Source organism: Microcaecilia unicolor, chromosome 9 (genome assembly GCF_901765095.1).
Source record: "Microcaecilia unicolor chromosome 9, aMicUni1.1, whole genome shotgun sequence".
In the NCBI taxonomy this organism is placed as follows: domain Eukaryota; kingdom Metazoa; phylum Chordata; class Amphibia; order Gymnophiona; family Siphonopidae; genus Microcaecilia; species Microcaecilia unicolor.
In genome coordinates, this window is record NC_044039.1 from 131155080 (window position 1) to 131174137 (window position 19058).

The window sequence follows — 19058 nt, forward strand, 5'->3', positions numbered from 1 at the left end:
CGAGGCACCGAGGCCTCGGTGGCGTCGTCGAGCGGTGGACTCCCGCGCCGGCGGGGATGAAGCTCCCTCCATCGACGTCGACGGGGACTCCACCTGCGTGGCGGTCGAGACCGGAGCCGCAAGCGGCGTCGAAGGCCTCGGCACCGGGCTAGAGCACGCTGGCGCCACAGTCAATGGCGCCGAGGGCGCAAGCACCCCCGGCGCCGGCACAGTCTGGCGCATCAGCCCTTCCGGAATCCCCGGAAGGATGGCTCGGAGGCACTCGTCCAGGCCCGCTGTCGGGAAAGGCGAGGGGGCCGGTAGAGGCGTCGGTGCCGGAAGCTGTTCGGGTCCAGGAGACTGCACCGAAGTGCTGGCACTCTGACGTGGCGGTACCTCTACTACAGAGGGGGACCTCTCCTCTCGACGCTGCCGCTTCCTCGGCGTCGACTCATCTCCGGCGCCGGGAGCCAGATGCATCGTGGGCGACCGATGACGGTGCTTCTTTGCCTTTTTGCGGTGCCCGTCATCGGCGCTTGGTGGAATTGAGGAGGAGGTCGATCCCCCTCGGCCTCGAGGGACCGGGTCCGACAGGGTTTGGTCCCGAGGGCCCTGGGTAGAGGGAGTGACCGAGGCCGATTGCCCGCGTGGCCTCTCACCCCTGCCTTCACCGGGGGACCAGCGGGCCGACGGGACCCGTGCTCCTGGGTCGATGCCATCGGTGCCGATTTCGTGGACATTGATACCGGTACCGAAGAACCGGCCGTCGATACCGATGCCGTCGAAGTCGACGTCGAGGGGCCGGCGCAAGTTCCAAAAAGACGGTCCCGAAGAACTTGCCTCGCTACCTGTGTCCGTTTCCGGAGACCGAGAAACAAAGTACACGTCTTGGTATCGTGCTCCGGCCCGAGGCACTGGAGGCACCAAGCGTGAGTGTCGGTCTGCGAGATATGCCAGCCGCACTGACCACACTTTTTAAATCCACTCGGGACCTTCAAGGACATCGACGGAAAAATCGCGTCGGCGAAGTCAAAGTCGTCGATGGTGGCGGTAAAATTCACACCTCGAAAATAAATCGACCGCGCGGCCACAAGGCCGCAACGCGACGCCCCCGCTAAGAGACGTGGAAGAAAAAGAAAAAAGAGAAAATTTGCGGCGAAAGCGCGATCCGGTTTCCGGGGCTGAGAGAGAGAGACGAACACGGCTCTCTCCAGCGCGGAAAAGAAAAGACTGAGCGGGAACGGTCACGCACGGGCGGGAAGATGGCCGCGCATGCGCGGTGGGCGTGCAGGACCACCCGCGAAGTTTTGTTCCGGTTGGTGGGGGCTGCCGTGGACGTCAACCCAGTCGTGAGAACAAGCAGCCTGCTTGTCCTCGGAGAAAAGCCAAACACTTCTTAAAATCCCAAACTTGCTTGTTTTATTTAGCTTTACCGGTCACATCCCTAGATTTATATAAGAACACAAAAAAAAGCCATACCATCTCAGACCAAGGTCCATCTTATTTTAGACAATGACTAGTTCAGGTTAGAAGTACCCAGCAAGTCCTAAAACGTAGATCTAATTTCTCATAGCTCATTTCCAGGGATGAGCAGGGGTTCTCAACCCAGTCCTCGGGACACACCTAGCCAGTCAGGTTTTCAGGATATCCACAATGAATATGCATGAAATAGATATAAACAGAAAGGAGGTAATGCATGCAAATTTATCTCTTGCATATTCATTGTGGATACTCTGAAAAACCTGACTGGCTAGGTATGTCCTAAGGACTGGGTTGAGAACCCCTGAGGGATGAGCAATGGCTCTCCCAAGACTATCTGGGTAATCAGGATTTATGAACTTTTGCTCCAGAAACCTGTCCAAATCTATTTTGAATCCCACTATGTTACTCGCTTGGATCATGTCCTCTGGAGACAGATTCCACAACTTAATTATATACTCTGAAATAAAAAGGAGCTTTCTACAATTTGATTTCAGTCTGCCAGTCAACAGTTTCATGGAGTGTTCTCTCGTTTTAATGTTGCTTAGAAGGTTGAACAATTGTTCCCTATACAACAGTTCCCCCCACTCACGATTTTATAAACTATCATATTCCTTTTCAAGCATCTCTTCCAAGCTGAAAAGCTCTAACCTGTTTAGCCTTTCTTCATATGGGAGGCATTTCATCCCCTTTATCATTCGTCACTCTTCCACAAACCTTTTCTAGCTCTATTATAGTTTTTTGACAAAGGACAACCAATGTGTAGTCGCACCGTGGACCTAGACAGAGGAACAGTGATATTCTGTTTACTGCCTCCATTTGAATAATCACTAACATTCTATTTGTTTTTCTGGCAGCCGCGTTGTGCTGGGCTGAAAACTTCAATATACTGTCCACAATGACTCCAAGATCTTTTTCTTGGGTGCCGACTCTTAACTTAGAACCCAGAATTTTGTTACCTGTAGATGGGATTATTCTCCCCTATGTTTATCACTTTGCACTTGTCCACATTCTATTTCATCTACCATTTAGAAGTCCAGTCTTAGTCTCACAAGATCTTTCTGCAAACTCTCACAATTGTCTGTCTTTTAAAGACTCAATATTTATTTTATTTATTTGGATTTTGCTCACACCTTTTTCAGTAGTAGCTCAAGGTGAGTTACATTCAGGTACACTGGATATTTCTATTTTTATGTCATCCATAAATTTGATCAACTGGCTCATCACTCCTATCTCCATCTCATTTATGCTTATGATAAACAGCACAGTTCCAAATACAGAACCTAGGGACACTCCTGACCCTTTCCACGTGGATAACTAATCATTTAGACCAACTTTCTCAGTTTCCTGTCTTTTAGCCAGTTTGCAATCCATAAAAGGGCATTGCCTCCTATCCCATGACACGTTAATTTCTAAAGGAGTTTCTCATGAGAGACTATCAAACACCTTCCAAAGTATTTTTAAAGCCTTTAATTTTTTTTTTTTTAAATGAGGAACTCTTCTCATTAGGCTCTCACTTCCCGTTTTAAACATCTTCATACTTCATCATTTGAACAATGTACTTGAACATAAGAAAAGCCATACTGGATCAGACCAATGATCTATCTAGCACAGTATCCTGCTTCCAACAGTGGCCAATCTAGGTCACAAGTACCTGGCCAAAACCCAACTAGTAGCAACGTTACATGCAACCAATCCCAGGGCTAGTAGTAGCTTCCCTCATGTCTCACACAATAACAGACTATGTCCTTCTCCTCCAGGAACTTGTCCAAACCTTCATTAAACCCAGATATGCTAATCAATGTTACCACATCCTCTATAACAAGTTCCAGAGCTTAACTATTTGTTGGTGAAAAAAATATTTCCTCCTACTTGTCGTAAAAGTATTTCAATGCAATTTCATTGAGGGGCCCTTAGCTGCGGTAAAAAGGGGCCTGCATATCTTTTTGATGAACGCTGAGGCCCCCTTTTACCACAGCAGGTAAAAGGCTGTCTCTTTTTGAGGAAAAGAAATGATCATGCAGTAAGTAAACACTTCTCACGCGACCATTTATGGGAGAGCCCTTACCGCCACCCATTTGAGATGGCGGTAAGAGCTCCCGCACTAACCCGGTGGTAACTGGACAGCCTGCGGCACTGCCCAACTACCGCTGGTTAAGTTCCGGTGCTACAAAAATAGATCATATTTTTGTTGCGGCAGAAATGGCACACACTAGTGGTAGGAACTACCCCTGGTTTCCTGAGGTAGCCCGGCAGTAGTTCCGGACTGGCGTGTGGTAAGCCCACGGTGGGCTTACCACTGCTTAGTAAAAGGGCCTGAGTGTCTTCTGGTCTTTGTACTTTTCAAAAGGGTGAAAATTTAATTCATTTTTATCCGCTCAATACCGCTCAGGATTTTGTCGATCTGCCTGCTATGTTTACACCATAAATAGAGCATGAAAGGGCTTCAGGGGACAAGCTGCCTATTAACAATTCACCTTACTTGCATTAGCTAATAGAGAAAGGCTGGCCACTACTTCAAACATTTTTCCTAGTGAGTGAACAAAACATGTAAAATAAAGTGGATATCCTAATTATACTGCTTTAAATAGAGTACAATATTTTTACTGAATACTGTGAAAAAATAAATCCCCTCTAATGACTTACTTGGCAGGACTGCAGGCCCCTGCTGAGCCAAAAAGATGTGAAAATGCTTCCAAGGCAGAAGATATAATGTGGGAGCCCCATGCATGGTTTGCAGCTTCCAAAGGTTTAGCCTTACAGGCAGATTCACTTCCAGTCCCCTGCTAACTGGGAAGGTTTAAATGTCTTGTATAAATTTTGGTGGAAAGAACATAAAATAATTTCATTATGTATGGAGTTTCTGAACAGCTTAAAATAATTTAATAATACAAAGACAAAATAGCTTTAACATTCTACAGGGTCCCCTGGACTGAATGCTGGGAAAGCTTTCTCTGTCTAATTCTTTACATGTGCCTCACCCTTTTATTTGGCAAGATAAAGTCGATACCTGTAGAGCTGCCAAGTTACCTGGTTCCAAGAGGGAGGTTTAAATTTGAGCACTCATTTGGGTTGAATCAAGGGTTACCAACACCAAACTTCTTTGGGATTTTGGTTCAAACTAGGACTGGCCAGTTTCTCTTCTGGAAGCGAGTAAGTTGGCAGTTCTCTAATAGGTTTGGTCCTGGGGAACTGAGGAACTGAGTTCGATTCCCACTTCAGGCACAGGCAGCTCCTTGTGACTCTGGGCAAGTCACTTAACCCTCCATTGCCCCAGGTACAAATAAGTACCTGTATATAATATGTAAGCCGCATTGAGACTGCCATGAGTGGGAAAGCGCGGGGTACAAATGTAACAAAAAAAATAAAATAAAATTGAAGATAGAAAAACAACAGCTAGCTAATAGGGCTTCTACTCAGTTCTTCCATTTTGCATCTAAGGGACAAACAATTGAATAATAAGTTCCTTAAGAAGGCACCTTCAAGCTTTGCTACCCTTAATCCCTCTTTCCCCGTACCTCTATGCGCTTTTCTTGTTCCATATCCACAGCCTGTGACTTTTACCACTCCCCTCCCTCCCCCCCCCCCCCCGATCACTGGTTATTTCCTCAAATTTCTCTTGATTCATGTTGACAGCCAAAAGTGTATTTTTTTTCATTTGTTTTTAATTTTGTTTTGCTTTGGGGGGGGGAGGCCTTTCAATTTAACAAAGATAATCATATACATGTTTGAAAAAAACAAAAATATACATAAGTTTCTAGATGACACTTCTTGGTTCACATCACACAGGTCTTTTAAAAAAATAAAATAAAATGAACTAGCAAGAAAGGTACAAACTTACAGCTAAAGTATCACATTACTATGCACCAACACTGTTAATGCACATAATTAATAACTAGCTTCCATTGCATAAAATGGGACCTGGGGATATAATATCGTATTTTAACAGTGTTAGGATGCGCTAGCTTACCTTAGAAAGTTTAAATACCTAGCATACGTGAATGTAACTTGCCTTGAGATACTACTGAAAATGGAAGAGTTAAACACAAATAAATAAAGAACTGAAGTCTCTACAGAAAGGAAGTCAGCAGGATATATAGCTTTAATAAACAATAGCATGATCAACAATAAACATGATCACGCTATTGCTTTTCCTATTGCATTAGTTGGATAGCTATGCAGTTTGAACTAGATTCTATATATGATGCCTAAAAAAAAAATCGGTACCGAAACAAAATACACCTAGATGTATTCTATAAAGTACGCCTAAATTTAGGCGCTATTTATAGAATAACCCCAAATTTCTGTGCGGTTTATAGAATACTCATTCCCACAACTAAATTTAGTAAACTTGGTGTAAATACCTATGCCTAAATTATGCATCAACCAGGTGTATTCTACAACTAAGCGCATAAATTCTAGAAATGACCATGACCTGCCCATTCTGTGCCCATGGCCATGTCCCTCTTTCATCTATCAGGCTTATTTTCGAAAGAGAAGGGCGCCCATCTTCCGACACAAATCGGGAGATGGGCATCCTTCTCTCAGGGTCGCCCAAATCGGCATAATCGAAAGCAGATTTTGGGCGTCCTCAATGGCTTCCCGTCGCAGGGACGGCCAAAGTTCAAGGGGGTGTGTCGGCACTGTAGTGAAGGTGGGGTTGGTGCATGATTAAGAGATGGGCGTCCTTGGCCGATAATGGAAAAAAGAAGGGCGTCCCTGACGAGCACTTGGCCGACTTTACTTGGTCCATTTTTTCTTGCAACCAAGCCTCAAAAAGGTGCCCGAACTGACCAGATGACCATCGGAGGGAATCAGGGATGACCTCCCCTTACTCCCCCAGTGGTCACCAACCCCCTCCCACCCTAAAAAAACAAACAAACTTTAAAAAATGTTTTTGCCAGCTTCAAATGTCATACCCAGCTCCCTGACAGCAGTATGCAGGTCCCTGGAGCAATTTTAGTGGGTGCCGTGCACTTCAGACAGGCGCACCCAGGCCCATCCCCCCCTACCTGGTACACTTGTGGTGGTAAATGTGAGCCCTCCAAAACCCACCACAAACCCACTGTACCCACATGTAGGTGCCCCCTTTCACCCCTTAGGGCTATGGTAATGGTGTACAGTTGTGGGGAGTGGGTTTTGGGGGGCTCAGCACCCAAGGTAAGGGAGCTATGCACCTGGGAGCAATTTGTGACGTCCACTGCAGTGCCCCCTAGGGTGCCCGGTTGGTGTTCTGGCATGTGAGGGGGACCAGTGCACTACGAATTCTGGTTCCTCCCACAACCAAAGGGCTTGGATTTGGTTGTTTTTGAGATGGGCGTCCTTGGTTTCCATTATGGCCGAAAACCGGGGATGACCATCTCTAAGGTCAACCATCTCAACATTTAGGTCGACCTAAATGTTGAGATTTGAGTGTTCCCGACCGTATTATCGAAACGAAAGATGGACGCCCATCTTGTTTTGATAATATGGGTTTCCCTGCCCCTTTGCGGGGCCGTCCTGCGAGGACGCCCTCATGAAAACTTGGGTGCCCCGTTCGATTATGCCCCTCCACGTGACTTAGAATTTACATGCATCACTTTATAGAATACACTAAACAGTTCTGTGCGTCAATTCTAATTACTGCCAGTTAGTGTCAATAATAATTCCTTAAGTGGCAATTATTGGCACTAATTGGCTTGTTAACCAGAATATGACTGGATTTGCACGTGCAACTTAGGTTGCGCTACATAGAATCCCGGGGATTGTCTTTAGAGCAGTTTTGGAAAAAGATTCTATTTCTTGCTTATGCGATAATATCCATAACAACAGCTTACTGCACAAACCAGAAGAGTGAAGAAAGCCTCTGCTCTGGCTGATTGCTTTTCTTGCAATGTTCTTTTGTTTATGCCCTGTCATTTGCAGATGTTGTATAACCCACAGCTGTTTAGACAGCCAACGTTTTGAGGAAATGAAGCTAATCATCATTTCCTAGTCTTTCACTTCAAAATCTTTCTTGCATCTATCCAGTGGCAGTTCTCCAAAGAAGCTTTAGCAGTAGACAACCTAACAATTTTCACATCCAAGAATCCCCATGGAAAAGCATCCGTGTCTCTCCCAGAATGCAAGCTGTGATGCATGCATTTCCAGAGACAAAATAACCTTTTTGTTAGCACGGTGTCATCGCTTTAACCTGCTGCTAACAAGGGATTTAGTCAGGTTTACAAGGCCACTCAAGGGATTGCCAAGACTCGGATATTTATATAAACTGTACGGTAGATATTACAACCAGATGTAGTAAGCAAGAAGCTACAAGTTGCTGGATCCATGCATATTATTAACTATTAAATGACACACAAAAAAAATGTTAAAGCACATTAGCCGTATTGAAAAGTAATTGACTATCCCAGTATACAAAACAGTATTTCAGTGATACACAGGGAACTTTTTTTTAGTGAGAAGTAACATTTTAGTCAGCGCTGTGATGTCACCATTATGGTCTCTGGTCTGCAAAACAGATGACTTGGTGTCAAACAAAAACAGATGGATTCACTTCTATGCAGTATTTTGTTATGCTGTTGATTTCTGTGGAGACCTCAGGTTTGATGTGCAAAGATGGCCACTTTAAAAGGGCTATTCATGTCTGAGACATGCATAAACCAGTAATTAGATGTTTATGCAAGATAAAATGTTTGAGTTACCATTTTACAAAGCTGGGCTATGCAGGTCAAAAATTCAAGTGCCTGCAAATGGCAAGGGGGCGTGGTCTAGGCATGTTTTGGGTGGAACTGAACAGCAAAAGTAGAGGCTGACAAATGCGCAAACCAATAGGGAGATAATCTCAAAAAAACAGTTTATTCAGAATATTCATATCAATATCAAGGACCCGACACGGTCCGTGTTTCGGGTCCTTGATATTGATATGAATATTCTGAATAAACTGTTTTTTGAGATTATCTCCCTATTGGTTTGCGCATTTGTCAGCCTCTACTTTTGCTGTTTTGCTTTGACTTTCCGTGGAGGCTCCTCCTGTCTTCTTGGGTGGAACTGAAGCATGCCTAGAAGGCAACAATCTATTTCCCATTTCAGAAGGGGACTAAGCATCAATATCCTAACAGCTCAATGTCAGGACTTACACCTGCTACCAACTACATTTAAGCTTTGGCAAACTGCTCCAATTGAGCTGCACTCCACTGGAGGGATTAGGAAAGGTTATCCCCTTAATCCCTCAGTGGTTAATGTCTCCCCTCCACCAAAAGCCAAACTGGCAGGGGATACAGGTCTCTGTGACAGGGTCAGGAAAATACACATTTATATTTCTAAACTGGTATTGTATCAAAGCTGTGGGAGGCAAGGTCGCCGAGAGACACAGCTGGGCCCGGGGCAGAATTGGACTGCTGTCACCCCCACCCTACTCACACTGCTGCCCCTGCCCACTGCACAAACCAGCATATTTGAAATATAAATGGGATCAAATAAAAGCAATAAAGAACCTCAACGTAGATGCAGCAGCTCATAGGTTTGTGTGCTTTGTTTTGGGATGACTGCTGCGCGGGGAAGGTGAAAGAGAGACTAAGTTAATTGGCTTCAATGTTTTGACATCATCCCATCTCCTGTTTTCATCCAACCTCCTTGGTTTGTCCTCTTCTTCTGCTCGTGCTGAGAGTCGTGACCCGGATGCCACACTGCGTTATTGCAATCATCCAGATTCTAGGCGGCACGCAGGAGGAGAGGATACACCTGGAAGAAGCAGGCAAGCAGGAAGAATTTTGCCAGCACTGGGCCCGGCCCCCCCTTGAAGGTTGGGCCCGGGGAATTCCCCCCCCCCCCCAATCCTCTTGGTGCCCCAGTGGGAAGTTATAAGAATCCAAACCTCCCCATGTGCTTCATGACTGACAACGGAAAGGGGGAGGGGAAAGCAGGGCTAGGAACAGAAAAACTTTGTTGGTTGGTGATTCTGTGCATCCAAATGTTAATGGATGAGTTTCACTGATGTTAGAATCTATCACCGAGCTTTCTGTATTGCGATATATCACCGATAAAAGAAGACCAACAAACTCGTACATGAAAGAGCTCACATATGGCAGAAAGGAGACATATCTCATCCACTGAAAACTTTATAAATATTACCACACTGCTGCATCAGAAAAGCAATGGGATCCCAACGGGAAGAGAATTATAACAAAGAGATTATGATCATTTGGGGCATCCCCATTCCAGCTGATAAAAAAGCTGGATGCAAGGAAGCAAGATACAGTAGTAAAAGAAAAAAGAAGAAGAAGAAAAAACAAAGGACACCAGAGATGTCAGTTCCAAGTGATTATTCTGTGAATTGGGTGGAGAAGGAAAAGAATCTTAAATACCAAGAAATTCAGTCAGAAAGACATTTCCTGTTGTATTGGAAGCCATAGGGTTGATTAAAAAAGTTTTCAAGCACAGCTCAATAGCTGCATTTTCAAAGCACTTAGACTTACAAAGTTCCACAGGTTACTATGCAACTTTGTAAGTCCAAGTGCTCGGAAAATATGCCTCTATATATGTTACATTTTATGAACGCTAGAAGAGATATCTCTTTGGCATGGCACTACAGTGACTGTTAGCAGTAAATTTGAGAGCCTGAAGTCATACTCCAAAAGTGCTTATGGCCATGGGTTGACCACGAGACTTGGGCTTAGATTCCTGCAGAAATTTCTGGAGAGATAGATCTGGAATTCATCAGTATACTGAAAACCATACGAGAGGAAGAAGAGGGAATAAATATACAGCCCTTATCTCATATTAGTTCTGTGAGGTACTTCTCCCTGTACTGCCTCCACATCTCACAGTCCTTCTCCTGCTATTCTGGTTGCTGATCTTATCACCTGCCTGTATCTCCCATTCTGCAATCTCCTTATTAGATGGACTCAAACATAGGGGAACCAGTGCCTCTTTGCTCTCCAAGAATTTCAGCATAACCTTTATAACCATGGGGGTATTGTCACTCTTATGAACTTTTCTTGCACCCTACCTACTTGTGGCTTTCATAGGTGCTTCTCACCTCCCAGCAAAAGCAGGCTATAGATCCAGTCTATCTGAACCTGTGTTAACATCTTCGATTAACCTTAAAGTTCTGGAGCAAAGGGCTTGCAACTCAAAATACTCCAAAAAGAAGTACACCAAAGTTCCAACCCTGTCTCTACTTCTCATAGTCCGATCTGTTCTCCTTTTGCTTTTGTAATGTATACTCTGTGTAACAGCTTATATTGCATCACCAGAAGACTTAAGAGCTGTACCAAATAGCATATTTTACTATTTGGCTGAATATGAATAATGAAAATTATTATTCAGCCAAATACGAATAACGGGCACTGAGCTTTAACATAACAAATAACAAAAGAAGCCACGTGAAATCAGAGATCAAGTGTTTATCAGTAGTATTTAGCACAGTAAAACCCTAGATTATTCATATTCGAATTTACATCACTATTTGGTAGAATACAAATAACGTATTTGAGGCTCAATCAAATCGAATATTCAGTACAGCCATAACCTGCATCTCTGTTTGCCCTATTTCCTCAAAGAGCTGTCCAAGCTCTCCAGTGGAGATCTCTTCTGCTATAACTTCTAACCAGATCATCACCAAAAGGACTAGAGATCTCTTCTGCTATAACTTCTAACCAGATCATCACCAAAAGGACTAGAAAATGCTGCTTCTCTATTCCACCCACCAAACCTCTACAACATGGACACCATACTCAACATCTCTGGGGAATGTGCTAAAAGGTCTTATTCAGTAATGGGAAACACAGGGTTCCTGCAGTTGTACTTTCCAGTGTGCTCCATTAATGCCTCATATGTAAACATACCATCAGATACAAATTTGGGATCTCCAACCTCAACTTGATCTGTTAAAAAAACTGGAGAATAAACCTTCCCATTACAGTCACCAGTTGGCCCATGTAATCACTTGTACGGAAATGTGAATAATTCAGTCCTGGGGGAAAATTTGATTTCCCTATTTGAAAGAATAAGGACCCACCCAAATGCTCCTCCTTCACCAGCCCCAGGTTTTGCAAAATGGACCAAGGAGTTGTGTCTAGCTGCCCATTCTCCCTTGTTATACTTTGTGCAGACTTATGACGTTAAAGATGATGTATGAGAGGCGCCACTGTGCCAGCAGTCCTACTAGTAAATACTTACACTGATCTATGTGAGTTTCACGAACCCATCTCAGGAGGCATGCTATGTTGTGAAGTCTTAAATGCGGAACTCCTAGTCCTCTTTTTTTTCTTGTGCAGTGTTAAGTTGTTGAATACAATCCTTATATAAATGTACACCTGTTTCTGAGAAAGCATAGATATCCTCCACCTTCATTTTAGATACAATTTCTGCTAGATTTGTGCTGGTATTTTAAAGACAAACTGAAAAATAATTCATAACAGAGCGCCTAGATTTAGCTGCTAGGAAAGTGCCCCACTGAAGCCCTTTCTATAAAGAAAAATAGGCACCTCCTTTTTATTACTGAACACTACTTTGAATGACTGAAAACGCACCAGCATTTAAGGCAGTGGTTCCCAAACCTGGTCCTGGATGCACCCCAATCAGTCAGGTTTTCAAGATGTTCACAATGAATATTCATGATAGAGATTTGCATGCAGTGGAAGCAATGCATGCAAATCTGTCTCATGAATATTCATTGTTAACTCCCCTTCCCCCCAGGCACTCATTTGCACATACAGATGCAAATGACTAGAACACCAGTATTTACATACCTAAAACCACGTGGCTCCTTACAGAATTACTCCAGTGTATTCTACCCCTCTCAATCTAGGCGACATTTTGTAAAATTGCCCTCCATAGGATTCTGAACTGATCTTTACACAGTAAGATGTACAATTCCTGGTCTGCAGTACGCAGGCATCCAAATTAAGCAAGGAGCAGGAGTCTGGATTTTTGCACTATCATGCAGGCCTGTGTCTGGTAGAAATCTGGGAAGCTTGCCATTACTTGCATCATGGGAAGATTCAAATGATATCTGGGATGAGACGGGAGAAGCTGACAAAAACAAACTGACCTATATCTGCTTTGATCACTGAGTGCCAATAGATTCTGAAATTTGTAACTTTATAGGGAGTTTTAACAGCCTGATGTACAGTGGATGGTGCATTCCTGAAACTTTCTTGTAAAACTGTAATACGAACAGAAAAAGCTGAGCAGTGATGTAATGTCTGAGAACTTGCTATGGACTTTAGCTCCCTTCTCTAAGTAGGTAAAACAAAGTATACATTAACCCCCTGTCTACAAAGTAGCCACAAAAATAATTCAGAATAGGAACAGTCTGTAACGTTAAATTAGTATCTGGTCACTGGCTCCAGGTAAGTACAGTCTTCCAGTCTCACGTAAAAACCTTAGAAGACCTGGGTATCTTTTCAGGCAGAGTGTGAGGGAAATCAACCAGCTGGGCTGACTTTAACCATTAGACAGACTAGGCAGCCACCCAGGGTGGCAGATTCTAAGTGGCAACAAAAAGCAGCTGCAGGCGCACAAACTGAGAAGTCTCAGTATGTATTTTTATCCACAGGGAGGGTACATAATAATCAAAGACCCATTTATCAGAGAAAATACTTTTACCTCGCTGAACAGTTTTGCAAATTGATCTCATTTATGTGTGTGTATACATCTGTCTATATATATATATATATATATACATACATACACACATGCGTAATTTCAAAGCACTTAGGCTTAAAAAGTTCCACAGGTTACTAGGTAACTTTGTAAGTCTAAGGGGATCTTTTACTAAGATGCATTACGTTTTTAACGCATGCTAAAAATAGGCACGCGCGCTAAATGTTAGAGAAAGCAAAGTATTCCCTACGGGCATCTCTAATGTTTAGCGTGCACTAAAAACAAAAGAACGCTTTAGAAAAAGACCCCTTAAGTGCTTTGAAAACGAGCCCCAGAGTCCATCTTCACAGCAACAGACAATATGGTGGGGGGGGGGGGGGGGGGGGAGAGGCAGTGTCTATTGCTCTGAGGTGGCTGCTCCACTTACGTGTGCTGGCAAATATACATGCACTCCTACAATGTCTTTCTAAGTGTTTTATATAGTAACACAGCATATGACGGCAGATAAAGATTCACATGGTCCATCTAATCAGCCAGTAAGACAGCCAGGGCCAGACCTGCCATTCCGTGCAGGTTACACTCCATCATGATCAAATATTGGCATCACAAATAGAGTGGTCACACAATCATGGCGTGTGTTTATAGTTTTGTTTGCAGCATAATCCGGCAAAATCTTTTCCCCAGTATTAAGCATGTCCTGATCGAGACATATGAATTCCAATCACAATGTTTTATGAAAAAATGCAGGATTTCCCCATTGTAGAAGTAATTCCTAAAAGCAATGCTCAAGTCATCTGTTGCTGCATGTTTAACAGAAGATGAATGAATAAATTATTGGCTGAAAAATTACAAGGCTAAAATGCCATTGAGGGAGCCTGGTGACAACAAATCATGAAGCTCCAAAATGTCTTCTGTTTCCTGTAATTATACTATTAAAAATATATATCTACACATAAACAGGTATTGTGTAAACAGATCTGACTGTATTACAGAGACTAAATATAGCTGAGACCTAGTACAGTAGTTATGTCATCTTCCCAAGAATTAGGCATCAATCTCTTCACCCTGTTGGGTCCTCTTGACCTGGGACTTTTCTTTCACCCTTCTCTACAATGGGACTGATTTGTGCCTATTAATCTGAGCTATCCATTGCTGTTCACAGAATTAATACCATAATTACACATCCTGAAATTTGAGTTTCATGATCATAAAAAAGCATGCCGACATCACAGGAAACTAAAGTCCTCTATTTAGCCATATACAGCATGGCAATGGCAGCACTCCTTCCCTATACTGAATCTTGCTCTAGAGGGATCACCTTGGTGGATGAGGTATTGATCAACCATCACACTTGAGCATTCCTTCAGACAGTTAACAGTGCTACCAAATTTGTGCCAAATTGCAATGGTGGTTTTAGTGATACAGTCAGCCGCTCACTGAGACCACCAACTCTTCCACATAGACCACTTTCTTTGACTGCTAACCTACTCCAGATTTGAACAGCTGACCTAGAGCTGAAAGGCTCTATAATGGATGTGTTATAAGGCCCAAGTCAAGCCAAGCGCTTTCGTCATCTGAAAATTGTCCATACATCTTTAGAACCACACATCGGAACTGAATTTGTACAGTGGGTAGAACTGGACATCATGAGTATTTACAGAACAGCTTTTGCGAGACACGACTCTACCAGCAACGGTCTTTTCACCTGGGACTAATACTCCTGCAACACTAGTGAAATGTTTCAGTTTTATTTAAAGGGCTTGTGAAACCACTACCAGTGAGGCTAAACCACACAAGAAACAAGTTGATGTGATGCTTCTTGCTGGCATCCAGTCTGAACAAAACAGCTTTTCATTCTGTTCCTGGCACAAACTCTTACATATAGGTTCATGGGTCTGGTAAAGAATGGCACTTTTTTCCCTTTCAGGCAGAAGTGCTGCATTGTAGCTATGCTGAAAAGGCTATTACAAGACAGATAAAAGTAAATATCTGTGGGTATCTTGGAACAGAAGAGCTCTATCCCTGACATCAGCTCTGTACTATCAAAAAGTGCTCAAAGGATGTTTAGCATATTCTAATAGACAAATATAGTATTAATCATTGCTAGAGCACACAGCAGATGCAGGCAGCACTAAGCCCTTATTGTCTCTAGATTATCCAAAATGAAGGACCCTCAGAACATAATGTGATGTTCTGAGGGCCCTTTAAGATCATTATCTACTAGCGGAACCAATTCACCAGTTGTGCTGTCATCTATCTTCTAATAAACTCTGTACTGTGCTTGAACTGAGCCCTAGTCACCATTTTATACTACAGTACTATTACCCCAGAGTATTTTTAGTGCTTTTTAACTGGGATTGAAAGTGCTACAGCAGTGATGCCATCTGTCTATTAATATGGAGTTAGGCCAACTTCTATAAAAGATATATGTTTGGGACAAATTCAGGTGGGAGGGGGGTGGCAGGGGGAGGAGAGGCGTAGCATGGATATAGCAACTACCTTATTGAAATCAGCCTCTAATATATAAGGCTAAGATCATTTTCAATTTGGACAAATTTATTTTGGCTTTACAGTTTCAACGTTATTTTTTGGGCTTCTCAATGAGATGGCATCTACTGGGTTCCAGCAGAATAACCTTCATTTATAACTACCCAAGTCTCATATCCCCATTTTTCCATCTCCTGCCACCTTATTTAACCCAGCACTACAGCAATAGTCCTCAGCAAAGGGCCACAGACCATGGCTTCTTCCTCAATCCAGCCACTAGGTACAATCACTGACTAGTGGTTGGTAAGCCTCCTCCCCCAGGTTGGTTTCAGAAACATCTCCATTCCCAGCTAGCTCAGGAAGCAGAGTCCTTGCCTTACCAGGGAATCAAACTCAAGTCCTTTGCATGGTATAATGCAGCACTGTCACTGGGCTATCAGCTGGTCCCTACAAAGCACTTTTCAAATAACTACCAGTAATCCTGAACAGAGGATCACATAGCGGAGAGCAGAGTTGCTTACTTGTAACAGGGATTCTGGGTAGATAGCAGGGGAATATGGTGCATTTGCTGTTGACATCATCCTAATGGATCTAATTTTGGACATTCGCTCTCCTAAGAGTGCAGAAACAAATCTGGAAGGATTTCATGGACATGTGCAGGGGTTTCCGTGATGGCACAGCTTCCTCTTGCTCCTCGGTCTACTTTATTCACTGAACAAGCTAGATGAACAAGCTTTGCACTCTGCTGGTAAGGGCCTTTTTTGATGTGCCCCCTTTTCAACACATCAGATTAGATGAGTATTGAGTGACTCTCTTATCTTATTTTGGTATACTATGGAAGTTCCGTAATTATGGAGTTGCAATTTTATGTTATTTTACATTATTTTCTGTTTTGTATTATTTTGTGTTTTAGTTTATTGAATTTTGTATTTTGTAAATAAAACAAAACCTGAGCCTGGGATCCATCAGGATGACAAAGCAAACCTGTATTCCCCTGCTTGTCAACAAAGAATGTTTGTATGTGAAGATCTTTTTCAACAGGAACACTTTTGGGGAGCAACATTAGTTCACTAGGGCAAGACCTGCCTTGAAAGTGATGCAATGAATGGTCTTTTTTTACCTGATCACGATCCCCTGCAAAACAGCAGCTCTTCATAGTGCAAGAGTTGAAGTAGCCCTGGTTGTCAAACTGGAAAATAGGCAGCCGGGAGTGGATGTCATAGAGCACGGGTGGGAGTCGACGGCGCAGTGCCAATAGTTGTGTGCCGCTGCTATTGAATCGCACACTCATTGCACTCTGGAGAGAGAGGTTGCCTCCATACCGCAGCAAAGAACTAGAAAAGGACCAAAAAGAAAAAGGAAGAAAAGGTCAGACTAAAATGAAGTGAGTTTCTGGTAGGTAGGAAAACTTGTTACTGATAAACTGAACATAGCTAATGATACTGCATGCTAATACTTCAAAATAACCATAGACCTAAAATTAAGTATAGGTTTACTGATGAGATCAGAAAACATGAAAAGATGAAAAGCAAATGTCAAAACAAGGCATTATTCCAAAAACAGAGTGCGCTGTTTCCCTCATTTTGGGGTGAGTTGTATTCAGTAGCATAACCACACCTGACATTTTGGGGTGGGCACTATGAACCTCTTTTCCTCCCTTCTCCCCGTCCCCCTGCAGGACCAGCATGTTTCTCTCCCCCCACCCCTAGAATCTTTCCCCTGCATGTTTTTTGCTGGCAGCAATAAAGCCAGATTGCCTCTGGCCAGCCCAGCAGAGGGAAGGCCCCTCGGGCTGGCCAAAGGCAATCTGGCTTTATTCCTGCTGCTGATAAACATGAAAGTTTGAAGGTTTGAGATACAGGACCCAGGGGGAGTGAGAGGAAGAAAGAAAGAGATAACGGGACCAGCAAGGGTCTAGGAAAGGAAAGGTGGCTAAAAGAAAAAGCAGCACCTAACTGGTTGCCAGACTGGGGGGGCCTAAGCCAAAAATAGGTGGATGGGCCTGTGCCCATCCAGACCTACCTGTACCTATGCCCCTGGGTTACATTAGAAAAATCTAGACACTGGTATAATGTCAGCGAGTAAAGACAGCATGCCCTCATTGGATAACGTGTTTTAGCATTTGAAGAAACTTCCACCAATGCTAGGCCCCCTGATGCAGAATTCAAATCTTGGTACTGCGCCAGGCTTGGTACAAGGTGTTCAAGTTGACTACACTGTATCAATTTGAGACTTTCTATATAATATTAAAGTATTTCCATTATTTTTGGATACATGCATTCTTCACACACTTGTAGTCTGTGCTAGATGAACAAGTTTTGAATTTGGGACAGTTCATAATAATTTCATACTGATACTAGTGATATATTGGACTAGATGATAACTCACATAAGATATCCTGGGACTAATGGCTAACAGTTTTGGGCAGATTATTTCAGCTTCATTTTGGCTGTATTTGTTGCTCTTTGGTCTGATGGTTCCTTTTTCTTTCATAAAGGATCTTTTCTAGTTTACTGGTACAATGGAAGTAACAAATATGCTATTTTTGGGTCAATTTTTAACTCCACAATTGGCATTCCTTTTAAAGGTTGTGGGGTTTAAAGATGTACCCAAATATTCAGCGCTAGATGATATCTGGACATTGATGTGGCTGGCAGTATTATCAGATACTGGTGAAATTCAGTGCCTGGCTTAGGACAACCTGGCTAAGAGGAGTGGGGGGGGAGGGGGATTTATCAGTGTGGGCTACTGTTATATCAGGTTATTTTACCACAAGTCAAGTTATTTTAGCATGGAGTCTCATTTTATGCAATAAGACCCTCTGTTAAAATAACCAAACTTAACAGCAGCCCATATTGATAACTCCCCCCTAAGTGCTGCTCAATATTAGGCCATTTAAATAAAGCATGTAGAGATGTCAGGATACTGCCAGAATAAATTTCACTCTTTAACATCAATAATTACTACATTAATAAAGTTTATTTGACAGTGAAACTCCCTGTGCTATACTATTTGGCAAATGTCTATTTACCCATATATTTTGTTATATTAGTATACCTACTAATTATACTATATTCTCTAGCAGTGTATCTATATGATAGTTATTTTTGTCTTTACTGTTATGACTGTTTTTATTGTGTCTTTCCTTGTCCTGATTACCTAAAAAAAAAAAAAATCAATAAAACATCATGTGAAAAAAAAAACTACTTATGCTACTCTATGTACAAGGATCTTCCAAACCTGTCAATAGAAGTCCTAGTTATAGTGAAGTCATCTTCAGTGAAAATCTGTGTTATCTGATTATTTTGTCCCATTCCCCCACCTAGCTCCTGCTATCTTTGATGGCCAATAATGAAAATAATTGAATTGAATAATTGATGTGGTGAAATGGGACTTGGTGAAATGGAAATATTCATATATTTCTTGGTTTGTCAAAGGCATAGGTGTGGATGAATGGCCTTCCGTGGCTATTACATGTATTACAAATTCTAACAATTCCTATCCTGGAAGGCGCTATTGAGGGGAAT

At 42.8% G+C, this 19058-nt stretch overlaps 1 protein-coding gene across 1 annotated transcript in view; it reads right to left on the reverse strand.

Annotated features, from left to right (window-relative positions):
- The window catches only part of DCAF5 (DDB1 and CUL4 associated factor 5), a 199239-nt gene that overhangs the window by 92852 nt on the left and 87329 nt on the right, over nucleotides 1–19058 (reverse strand). Inside the window, exon 6 of the mRNA XM_030214437.1 lies at nucleotides 16652–16865. Within this exon, the coding sequence (XP_030070297.1) occupies nucleotides 16652–16865 (214 nt within the window). The remainder of the gene's footprint in view (nucleotides 1–16651; nucleotides 16866–19058) is intronic.